Here is a 12,575-nt window from a genome sequence, read left to right on the forward strand (position 1 = left end):
AAGGTGCTACTTTTAGCATGCGCGGCCAACTGTACCACGGGCACTATCTTATAATCAGTCCTCTACACAGACACGGAGAAGTTTCGAATGAAAATCCATTAACATTACCACGCACTTTATCCTTAGTAGGGGCTTTAGTTTTGTTGAAGAGACGTGCGGGGAAAAAAAATGCGAGCTCCGCTTTTAGGCTTGCCTAAATCTATTTATTAATTACCGCAAGGGCTATCCGCAGACAAAGTATCGTATGTAAATGACAACATCACAAAGCAACCAACGGCCCTGAAGGAACTGTGTCTAATAAAACTCAAGTCTCAAACTTCTCGTGGTAGGAATGCGCCGCCTGCGCAACAACATAGTTTCAATTAAAAACGATTATCTCGAAGACTTTGAATTGTGCACATTACTCACAACAGTTGTGGAGAATCTACACGCAGTTTCCCATTTTAAGCATGAGACCTTCCAAGGAGTCGTTAAAGAGAGTAACATACAAAATGGGCATCCAAACATTTTACTCATGAAAAATACTACTATCGTGTCCCCCACACCGGCACGGAGTTTACAAATGTCAAACTTTACGAGGAGATCAACCCCGAGACTGAAAGTGCTATGAAAGAATTGTGGAGAAGTATCGTTCGTTGAGGCAAAGGACAGTTCGGGAGGAAACTACCAAGGGCAAGGCAGGGGCTTTACCACCAGCTGTCTACACATGGACTTGTTGGCGGGGCTAGGGAACGATTTTAACTCTGGAGATCAGCCAGTAGGTCGACTTAATTTTCGAGTTTGAGCTATATGTGCCTTTTTAGCCAAAAAATAGGGTCGGATAGTAATAATTAACTCGCCAAGTTAATTATTAACAATCATTTAACAACTGACAAATGGCCTAAAATCTAACTGAGAACTGATAAATGGCCGAAATTTTAAGTGGCAACAGACCTTTGTACCCCCCCCCCCCCTCCCCCATCCAGACCCTCTTAAATCTATGCTTACGAGTTATGTTTCGATAGTTTTTTTAATTTAGCGGGCCGGACAATGAAACACGGCCCGCTACTACACAACTTCTTCGTTTCGTGTAAATGACTTTTTTCTCTCCCAAGGGTTTTAAAGGTTCTACAAGAAGCTGATAACCTGGATCTAGCTTAAAAGATTTTGGTTCTACTGTTTTGCATTTGTTGAAACAGATTTAATCACTAAATAAATACTTATCTATTCTCGACTGAAACAACACCTGAGTGAGTTACCGTGATTTCGATTTAGCGCCCTCGTTCTAATAAGCGCCCCCCTTGAATTTAAATTTTGTTTATAAGCGCCCCTATTCAAATAGGTGCCCCCGATTGGGTGAATACTCTCATTCCAATAAGGGCCCAATCCTAATAAGTGTCCCTCCTTAAGTTATCAAAAGTAAATGAGCCCCTCGAGGGCTAAATCGAATCACTATGTTAGGACTTTGAAGGGACGCTTATCAATGCCGCTGGTGTGAGGTCCCTTCGATTTTACCTCCAACTGCCATTTTACAGAAGAGTCTTTAGCTGAAAAGTTTCTTTTCTGCCTTAGGTTGTTTTTGGCTACTGTAATACCAACAGGCTCCTCGACTAAGAAACGCTTGCTTGCGTCATCTTCTGGTTGATGCTGGTACCGAGGCCCTCAGGGACACATTTAATGTCATCTATCCACCAGATAATCTTCACAAAGTTTTAGTAGAGAAGAAAGCGACGAAATTGAAGTCACTGAAAACAAGAAAAGTTATAACCGTAACGCAATGGGGAAAGCTCCTTCCAGCAATTCCGTCCTCAATGTCATCAGCAAATTTTGACATCACACTTTCTATGGTCCTGGCCTGCTCCGGAACACGCATATGCGGTTTATTTTCCCCCGTAACAAGCTGGTATACACTTCCTGCTGTGACAGATATGAGTCGTGAAGCTGATATTGCTCGTTTTAAATATTACAGAAACACTGTGTACGGTCATACCGAGTGTGCTTCAGTTGATGATGCGACTTTCACTGAACACATGCTGAAGCGACATCAGGTGAGACTCGGTGAGACTGGGTGGGGCGAAATACAAATCAGCCATTGACTATCTTGAAACTGAGTACATGGACCCTGAAGTTGAAGAACACTGCAAAGAACTTCTCAGCCAGTGGAAGAAAGATTAATGCAACGTGAACAACCAGCTGTATGAACTTGGCACCATAATTAAAAATGTCATACAAAGGCTGGATGATTTGAACCTAAAATGGAACATAAGTATACTGACTTCGGTCAGTTGGAATTTCTTTTACATTATTTTTGTTCTTTCAAAGCTAACATATCTCCGTCGTCCACTTTATCTGAGAAATGAAAGAGAAAGACCACTGGTAAAAAGTTCAATGAGACGAGAGCAGATCGTGAAATTGAAAATTTTAAACGCTTAGTAATGTACTTACTTGTATATGTTCAGCTCACAGTGTCAGTGAGAGAGAGAGTTTACGTTTGTTCCACATGTTTGCAAGTTGGAGTCGTCACTGAACGCGCTTTTACGCTTCACAATAAAACGTATTCGAAGCATCAAAGCTCGTTACGTTAATGATTCCAAAGAAGAAGACGAAGAAGTTCTCGCTCGCTTATTAAATTTTTCAGTTGCGTTTTCGCTAGGGGAGTCCATCGTGTCGAAAGAACTGTTGGAGAACTCATTGATGTGTATAGAGAAAGGCCACGAGACTGAACCTCTGGATCACAATTGTAAGAAATGTAAAGTTTCCATTTGCGATAGGTGTGGTAAGACTCGTCACACTCAACACACCAAAGTGAACATCCAACAGGCTACCGAGGAAGAGAAACTGAAAATGGAAGAGACTATAGAACAAATGAAAATGCAAATTTCTGAGCTTGAGACACAAATTACGGAAACAATAAAAACACTTGCAATACGCAAAGAAAAAATCTCTGCATTCGGAATAGTGTGCAAACAATCGTTGAAGAACTCATTCATGTTTTAAGAGAGCACGAGAGGTCCATGGTGACCGAGTTGGATGTTCTAGAAGAAGCACAACAAAGAGATTATACTGGACAAGTAGAAAGCCTCGAAACATCTGTAGACGAATTAAAAATCTCTGTGAGAAATTGCGTGGAAATGTTACGAGGAGACACCACCGTCGAGACCCTAAAATCGCAACAGGCGAAAATTAAAAGGTTTAAAGGTGTTCTAAGAGCAACAAAAATGGACGTTTTTAAGCCTTGCCACGTCTTCTACCTTAAAGATACGAATTACGTTCAGAATTTGACAAGTACAGATCCAGGTAAAGTACTCGTTAGTAAAACTGATCCACTAAGATCATATGTGAAAGGTTACGACTCAGTAATAGCTGAGGCTGGATGTACAAAGATATTTGGCATCAAAACAATTTATTCAAATGGGAAACAGTGTTACCATAAAATTGATGAGATCAAAGTGACAGTTCGGAGTCCAGCAGAAAGGGACCTCGCCACCATGATTGACAACTGGATGTCACGTGGGACATATAGGGTCAGATACACACCCGATCGTGTTAGAGAACATGAGGTGACAGTTTTTGTTAACGATCAACCTCTTCCTTGTAGTCCGTGGAGGGTACATGTGGCTCCACACCGGTATAGATTCTCATGTCTCTTCTCTTCTCTTCTCTTCTCTCGAGGAAGGGTGTGAGGCGCATCAATGGCGGCCACGCGGAGCTTTAGCTCCGTCGCTTTATTGACTTTCTATGCTTTTACATTCCTATTTCTAACGCGAGGACCTATTCAAAATGGGTCTAAATGTTTGCTACGTAGGCCATTGGGGTTATTTTTGACGGGGACTGTATTTTCTGGTGATGCTGGTTTGATATTTGTCGTGAAGCTCGGCGGCAAATTTCGACTCGATTTGAGATCCGAGAGTTATTTCAAATCCAGTCTTCCAGTTACAAAGTGGACTAAACATGGATCTACTTCGCTTCACATTCCTGGCCACGACCCTCCGTTGGACATAATGGTGTTTTCGGACGTTTCGCGGAACCCAGGTCCGCAGGTTCTACATTTTGAACACACCACAAAAACTTACGCGGATTTGCATATTGTTTCTTCAAGACCTACGATTTCCTATTCAAGGAATGATCTATTCAAGATTCGACGCGTTTCTCACTGTTCACCTTCGGAACGGATTTTTGCCGATTTGAGGCGAGCTGGCCTGCTCCATTTAAGAGGATGTAGGGCTGGACGAAGGGATTTTATTCATGGAATCAAAGCGATTGCATCGAATCGATCTGAAGTTGATGGGCCTCGTCACGCTCCGGAGCACGCGGAGGGAGTGAACAAAAACAACCTTATTTCCATCCCCCGTGCTCCCCAACTGTTGAATCACCAGCAACGCCAACAACCTCTGAAATTTGTCCTTTTGAATGCTCGCTCAATCCGTATGAAGACTCTGTTATTGAGGGATTACATTGTAGAACATGATATCGATTTATTCGCCATCACTGAGACGTGGCTCACTGATGATTCTTTGGATGAATTCTACTGTCCTGAAGGGTATAACATTGAGCAGTTACCAAGGAATTATGCTCACGGTGGTGGAGTTGCTCTAGTTTAGATCTAGATCTAATCTGGCGCCTCCGTATTTAAGTCAACTTATAGTCCCATATAACCCTACAAGAAATCTTAGGTCTGCTGGCAAACATTTATTAGAAGTACCGAATGTGCGCCTGAAGAGCTATGGGGACAGGGCCTTTTCGGTCGCTGCCCCAAAGCAATGGAATGATATTCCCTTAGACATTAAATTAAGTGGATCAGTTGATATTTTTAAATCTAGATTGAAAACTTATCTTTTCCGACTCGCTTTCATTTGACTTTTTGTTTCAGTGTTATTGTTAGTTAGTTATTTTCTTTTTTGATTGTAAAGCGATGTAGAGCTTTTGTATATACCGCTATACAAATAAAGTTACTATTATTATTATTATTATGTGATTTCCAGCCAATTAGAAAGGCAAAACTCAGAGAACCCTGCACCATTGCAATAGACAATAAGACAGGGACTTTGGCAGATCGAAAGAAACAAATGGTGCAACTGTTCAGCACATGGGGTTTTCATATAACTGAATTTGGTCAAAATGGACCAAAACTAACAGATCCTACCTCAGTTGCATTCAACCACGCTGGTGATGTGCTGGTTACTGCCTCTGATTCTATCTATTAATTGTTTTACTGTCCGTGGTCAATTTGCAGAGTGCACCAACAATAAAGAAATCAAGTTTCCGTTCTCGTTGACTGTTGCTTGTGATGGCCGCCTGATAGTGTGTGACTTAGGTGACAATTCCGTCAAGGTCCTCTCTCCTGACGGTACAGAATTGTTACAGTTCTTTAGAGTACCAGACTGCGATGAATCCCCGTGGAAAGCTGTTAGTCACCAAGACAAGTTCTTCGTGTCATACCCCACAGCTGGTTGTGTTAAAACGTTCAACAAGGACGGGGACTTTCTTTATGACATTGGCGATGAGCTGGCAGGTGAAGGACAATTGAGTAAGCCCCGTGGACTTGTGGACTTGGTGTTGATACCTATAACAACCTGGCGGTTTGTGACGAGGAAAACAAAACGTTAAAGGTGTTCAAACTGAATGGAACATTTCTAAACATGGCTAGCAACAAAAATCTGGACTGTCCTTGGTGTATAGCAGTTAGCTCGTGTACTCGATGGCCATTGCTTTATATTACTGATCCCAAAAAGAAAAGCATCGTAACCTTTGAGTAACTGCAAACCGCTTTATAGGTCAAGGATTAGTTTTTGTGGGCTTTAATTGAGAATCTCCTCAGTTAGTTTCCTCACAAAACTGATATTCAAAACCTTTTGTCTCTTCTGATATCATCAGTAGCCTTTTTCAGCTTTTTTTCCAAATAAAAGACAAAAACGTCTTCTCTGTACTGACAGGCTACTCTTTCACTGGCATAATAATGTTTGAAGGGAGGACACCCAATTAATTAGTGTAACATATCCGCTCTGCTTCGTAGCTTGATGAACTGATACGCGTAATTTCAATGTGTGTTTCTCATAAAGAAATCCATTTATCCTACAACTATAGAAATTGTCATGTACTCACACAAGTAAAAACTCGAAAGTAAAGAAAATTTCCAAGAATATACTGCTTTATCGGCTCAATCAACAAGTACAACAAACAACTTGCCATAAGATAAATTTTATTGGGCCTGCGAATGAAAATCAAACAAATAAATTATTTTCGCAATTCCCAAATACCCCTAACTCATTGCACGGGAGCTTTTTATTAATGCTGAAAAATTGTTTTCTTAACTTCCTTTCAAATTATCCTGAACTTATTCACAGATAACATGAATGCACGAGTGATTTGCCCAAGCTTCTATTTTAGTTGAAATGAAAAATTTGACTTATTCATGGGAAGACGTTGCTATCTTGAGAACATTATTCGCTTTTAGCTTTCAGTTTCCATCAAATGTTATAAACAAGAAAACTTTCGCTTTCATAAGAGAAGCACGCGTTCAACTTCCTGTCAGACTCTATTTATGAGTTATGGTTAAATCAACCCGTCCTTTCTCCGCATTACTTCAAGTGATCCACGGATATCCGATTTTCACCGTTCAGGAATCTTTTTGTCAAACTTCAGACATCACAGGTTTGTTTTCACGACTAATGCTCGGCTTACCGAAAAACGGATCTAGCAGACCATATCGCTCTAATCATAGCGAGAATTCGTTCATCAATTGATTAAAAACCTCCAGCCGGTCAGTGTATTTCATAATTGTTTCTTTTATTCCTATGGTATTTCGTAAACTGAGAAAGGTTAAGCGTAAAGTATCAAAAGCGTTTCCTTATTTTCAAGTGAGCGGTATGGTCGATTAGTTCCGAAAATAAGTAAGCTCCCAAAGATTTAGCTAGAGTAGCACACGAAACGGTGCTTTTACAGTCGTTCGAGTATCGCAACGAATTCGAACGACAGGTTGATACATAATATTGTAGCACATCGAAGAGGAACTTTGGCAACAAGTGCGCTTTTCAAGTTCTTTATGCAACCTTGAGCACGTGCCTCTCAGAAAAGACAAACTTGTGGCATGTCGATCGATCAGTACGTGTAGCAGGATCAACATTTTATTACAATTTGCCAGGTCGGGGCTAAAGTGTATATGATTAGCATTTCATTTCACGCCGTTAGATTGCTGCTACATTGTTTTAACCCTTTTTCTCCCATGAGTGACTTAATTTTTCTTACACTATTAAGGCAATTTCAAGCGGACAATTGATACGAGTAAGAAAAAAAATTGAGAATTATCAGTTGATCCAATACTAAATTCTCCGAACTAACATGGTAAGGATTGAATGGCAGGCAATAGGGAGAATTGCTGATGAGATCTTGGGTGTTAAAGGAGCCGAGGTTAAAGGCGCGCTGACTGTCTTCGAGTTTTACAAATGATGTAATCCAAGTTAACCTTTTTCACAGCAATCAATAGTCAATAACATTGAGGATGAAGTTGATAGAGTTGTCTTAAAAATAACTGCTTCCTTCTTCCAGCAATCGTAACCTTTTCAGTTTTTACACATGATCATGACACATCTTTTTTGTCTTTTTCGTTTTTCACGAATTCTGAATGTACACCTGCCAAACACATTTTTCCTTTCACAATAAATTTTATTTCAATTAGCTGAAAAAAATGCCACATAATTATGCCTTTTGATTAGATATATATGATTAGATATATATATATATATATATATATATATATATATATATATATATATGTATGTATGTAGTCAAGGACACGGTTGAATCTTCGACAACTTTATGTGTAGCGGAGGGCTGGGCAGAGAAAGAAATTTGTACCCCAAATTAATGAGATGAGATGAATTCACCTGACAGTTTTCAGAAGTTCCCCATTCTGTTGTTAAGCTTTCTTTCAGTATTATTTGCAAAGGTTCGTTCAGTTTCACATCAACAATTTTCTACCCTGACAAACAATTTTCACCATCGCCCACATGGGACACTCGAAGCTATGCTGTCAAACTGCATTTTTTGATCATCAGTTAAAGAGCAGCCCAAGGGAAAAATTTAAAAACAATAAAAGCATGATCGATTTTCAAGGGCAGGTCCTATTTCTTTAGTTTTCGCACGATGTTTCTCGTTTGCCCTCATTTTCCCCAAGAATTAAAATGTTGGACCCCTCTTTCGTTGTGCTAGTTTTGCGTATCAGGAGATCTCAGGGGAAAATGCTAAGCAAAAAAAGCAAGCTTGTAGGAAGTTTGGCACTGAACTCAAAATTAGAGCAAAATTGAACAATATGACAATCCTTTAAGCTGGCAGAATGTGCAAGCCAGTGTTTCCATTTTCATGTAAGTCATAAAATCATGCGATTAATGTGTCGGTCAGTTTGTTGATTGTTGTTTTTGTTTTGGTTATTTTTTTAAAAAATGAAATAAATTCAGCCTTAAATAGTCTGCAAATGGATGGATGAATTAAATAGATGTAATAATACAATATATATATATACAATAATATATATTAATAGAATAAACTCTGAGGCGGTTGGCGTGTGTGAAATTATTTTTTTTTTGGAAATAAGCCCCGTTGACAAACCTGAATAAATGAACGTTTGTCTATCGATGTAAGAGTCAGGCTAATCAATTGTGTATGACGAATGATATAAACTTACTGGGACAGAAATCTGAATTGTATTGAGCTCACCATCAAATACCCTGATTTTCACCATTAAACACCCTGATTTTCTATCCATAGCTACTGATGCTATTCATCTACATTTTATTTATAAATCTGGCTTTGTTTTTCTTATAGCAAATTTTCCTCATGGCTTGCGCAACACCACCAACTTCATCCACTAAGGGAAGAACGAACTATGCCCGCTTGTGTCGTCTGCTGGTTGATATTGGAACCCAGGCCCTCCGAGATAAATTCGATGAAATCCATCCCCCAGCAAAACTTCACGCAGTTTTGGCGAAAAACAAGGCAGGGTTAGAGAAGCTGAGGCATCAAAGGATTCTCTATTCGGCTCAGATGGACAAGCTTTTTCCTTCTGACCCTACTCAAGTGTCATCAGCAGGATTTGACATCACACTTTTAACTGCTTTATTTCGAAATATCTGCGACTTATCTGAACCCTCGAAAGGATGGAACAACCTTCCTCCCAAGTCAGATGAGAGCACTGCAGCAGACATTGCTCGTGTGAAATATTACAGAAACACTGTGTACGCTCATGCCGAGCGTACTTCAGTTGATGAAGCGGAATTCAAAAAATACTGGTCTGACATCCGGGCCGCTCTAGTGAGACTGGGAGGTAATAAGTATCAGAAAGAGATTAAAAATCTTGAAACTGCTTGCATGGACCCCGAAACTGAAGATAAATACAAAGACCTTCTTGAAGAATGGCAGAAGAATGAAATAGGTATCACGCATAAACTGGACAAGTTGGGAAACCAAATGGGGACTATCGAAGACTATCTAAGAAAAGTATTAAAAAATGGTATGTTGAATGTCTCTCTATAGTTATCCTAAAAATTATTTTGATAAATTAGGTAAAACATTTTTGTTATTATTATACCGATATTAATGCAGTACTAGGAATTCTCCCGTTTCAAAAATATGATATCTTCACCAGATAGTGAACAAACTATCCATATTTTAAGATGGAAAGATACGAAGGTCGTCAAGGGAACTGAGTTTACCAGCATCATTTTTGTGAGCGAGGATGAATAAGCGTCTTCTGAAACCAGACTGTCTTTCTTAAGTTACCAAGGATCATTTGAGTAGCTCCTCCGAAGGGGGAGAAGCAAGGGGGGTGGGGTAATAATCATTCTATTCCAGTGGAGATACCTCACAAGAGGGGATTCGAATGGTCTTTCCGAATAAAAACCAAGAATAAAAACCCTCCCATTGTAAATTTGATAGCGCTATGCTACCTTTTAACGAATGTCATTATATCGTTCCCTTTGCACTAAGATAGATGTATGTTGCAATTCTTAACATTACAACAAACCACGTCCTAAAAGGAAATACAAGTACATTAATCCCTCAAGCCGACCAATTTATATCTTGAATTTAAGGATTTTGGATGGGCCTGTAACTATAATCTGTGTTTTTTCTCTGTATTTAGGACCCGAACCTGTCGAGCCACCAACTCTTGATTTTTACTGTGAGAAATGCAAGGTGTGCATTTCCGCCCAGGATAGAAAAAGTAATCACATTGATCACCCTACAATGAAAAAACGACAGGCTGCAGATAGACAAAAGCCAAAGATAAAAGAAGCTGTGAAGAAAATGGAAGAGAAAATTCGTGTTTATGAGATGGAGGTGGAAGAAGCAGGCGACCAGTTGACACGAAGTCAAAGAGACATTGAAAAAGCCCGAGGAGTGGTAGCGAAGACTGTTGAATCTCTCATACAGATGTTACAGGATCACAAAAAGGACACGGAGAACATTTTGAACGATATTAAAGAATTTCACAAAAAACACAACGAACATTTAAGGCAGTCTTGCGAGCGGTTAAAAACCAAATCAGAAGAATTACAAGCCACCTTAAACAAAAACGACCCTGATGAAATTTTAGAAACTTGTCAATCTGTCGATGAATATGGCAAAGATTTCTGCGATGCTGGCAGAAGTCATCATAAAAAACCGGCGCTGAATGTCAGGTACGAGACAAACGATGAAGATATTCAAAGAATAAAATGCGCAATCCCGGGCCGAGTCGTAAGTGACGACAATTCAACGACTGTCTACTCAGTGGTAGAGAGAGAAGGCCTGCAAGGAGTAGAAATCGGAAGAGCGTCTTCCCTCAAAATCCTGACCCGAGATGCAAATCAAAAACAGGTTTACAACGCGGACGATAAGATAGAAGTGAAAATCCAGACTCCACTTGGAAAGGATCTCAGCACTGAGATTATAAACAATAAAAATGGTTCATACATCGTGTCCTATACACCTGACTGCGACGGACAACATGAAATATCGATCGCTGTCAATGGAAACCCCCTTCCTTTAAGTCCCTGGCCTGTTCACGTGACTCCACATCAATACGAAATTGGATCAACTTTCGGGAGAACTGGTAAAGCCACAGGAGAATTTGATGGACCTTGTGACATTGCAATCAACGAACAGACAGGGGACATCGCCGTTGCTGATGCTAAGAACGACAGGGTACAATTGTTCAGCTCCAATGGACACTTCACCAAAGAGATAAGTAAATCTGGCTGTGGTGGAAAGGAACTGAATTCTCCTACTTCCGTGGGATTCACCAATTCTGGTGACATCGTCATCATCGCTAGCGGTGATATTTATTTCTTCAATAACGATGATGACAGTCTCACAAAAGCTTCCAAAAAACTCGCGAAAGATCCAAGATTCTTGTCTGTCAGTGGCGATAAGAATCTGATCTTGTGTGACTGGAGCGATAACACAGTAAAGGTCCTCTCCCCTGACGGTACAAAATTGATGATGAAGCCATTCAAAGATCGCCTGGTGAATGATCCTCCATGGTTCGCTATTAGTCACCAAGAGAGGTTCTTCGTTTGTTACGGCTTGAATCATGTAGTCAAAGTGTTCAACAAGGATGGATGGTTTCAGTACAGCATTGGTGGCGTGGGCTGTGGTGACGGACAAATGAGTTATCCTACTGGAATTACCATTGACAAGTTCAACAACTTGATCGTGTGTGACCCCAGCAACCACAGGCTGCTCGTGTTCTCACTGGATGGAAAGTTTGTCAACTCAGTACCAGGACTGGAGTGCCCTGGAACAGTTGCTGCTTCATCAACTGGGCAGCTTTTTGTAACAGACTTTACCAAAAACTGTATTCATGTCTTACACTGAAGAAGATGGTAAACTCAAGACTCAGTTATTTTGTAGCAAAAGTGACTCTTGACCGTATTATTAGTCCATGATTTGCGAGGGATGAAGCTACAAGTCAGCATTCAAAGCTAATTAGTTGAAATAGAGACAAGCCTTCTGATTGTTTCAGAAAACTCTTAAGTATTTTCATTTGCAAATATTTCATTTAGTACTTTGATAAAATTTAGTAACTTTTCGTTGGAAATTGCCGGATAGCTGGTACATAAGCAGGATTTCAATAATAGATGACATATTCGTTAAAAAAACTTTTATCTATGTTTAAAACTTTTGTGATTTTATCCTTTTATCGGGACTCTTCGTCACTGAAGTTTCCTGCAGCGGCGGTCGGCGGGCCAAAGCCAACTTTACCACCTCATCATTTGACTCATTTCGCCCGCTATGTCAATTCAGCGACTGAATTACGATGTTTTACAGGCTTTATTACCTCGTATAGCAACGTGCATATCATTATTTACAAAATGTATAGGGTAACCTATTGAACTTTAAAACGCCTTAAAAAATACAAGTTTGGTCGAGTAGATAAACTCTGAAGAAATATAAATATAACACAAAAAGTAACAGAGATATTAAACGATGGGAAAGATTAAAACGGATTTTGCATGACCGCTCTGAAAAGTATAGGCATAGTTTTTTAAGATTGATAATCGGGACCTAAATTAATTGGGCCAGGGTAAGAAACATCTATTCAATTTACAAGAGCAGTCAAT

General features: G+C 39.8%; 2 protein-coding genes and 1 pseudogene across 2 annotated transcripts; all 3 read left to right on the forward strand.

Annotated features, from left to right (window-relative positions):
* Positions 1 to 706: 706 nt before the first annotated feature.
* LOC113684498 (uncharacterized) lies at positions 707 to 2,373 on the forward strand. The gene is given in 3 exon segments (XM_089191980.1): positions 707 to 757; positions 1,581 to 2,012; positions 2,014 to 2,373. Coding segments are annotated over 3 exon segments (624 nt in total). The 3' UTR covers positions 2,155 to 2,373.
* Positions 2,374 to 2,935: 562 nt separating this feature from the next.
* LOC149050004 (uncharacterized) lies at positions 2,936 to 5,798 on the forward strand (annotated as a pseudogene).
* Positions 5,799 to 6,485: 687 nt separating this feature from the next.
* Positions 6,486 to 12,459, forward strand: LOC113684505 (uncharacterized). The gene is made up of 3 exons (XM_089197744.1): positions 6,486 to 6,630; positions 8,800 to 9,484; positions 10,115 to 12,459. Exons 2-3 carry the CDS (start codon positions 8,812 to 8,814, stop codon positions 11,827 to 11,829), a joined length of 2,388 nt encoding a protein of 795 aa, XP_089053870.1. The 5' UTR covers positions 6,486 to 6,630; positions 8,800 to 8,811; the 3' UTR covers positions 11,830 to 12,459.
* The last annotated feature ends 116 nt before the right edge of the window (positions 12,460 to 12,575 follow it).

The sequence above is a fragment of the Pocillopora damicornis genome, chromosome 2, assembly GCF_964200805.1.
Source record: "Pocillopora damicornis chromosome 2, jaPocDami1.2, whole genome shotgun sequence".
In the NCBI taxonomy this organism is placed as follows: Eukaryota; Metazoa; Cnidaria; class Anthozoa; order Scleractinia; family Pocilloporidae; genus Pocillopora; species Pocillopora damicornis.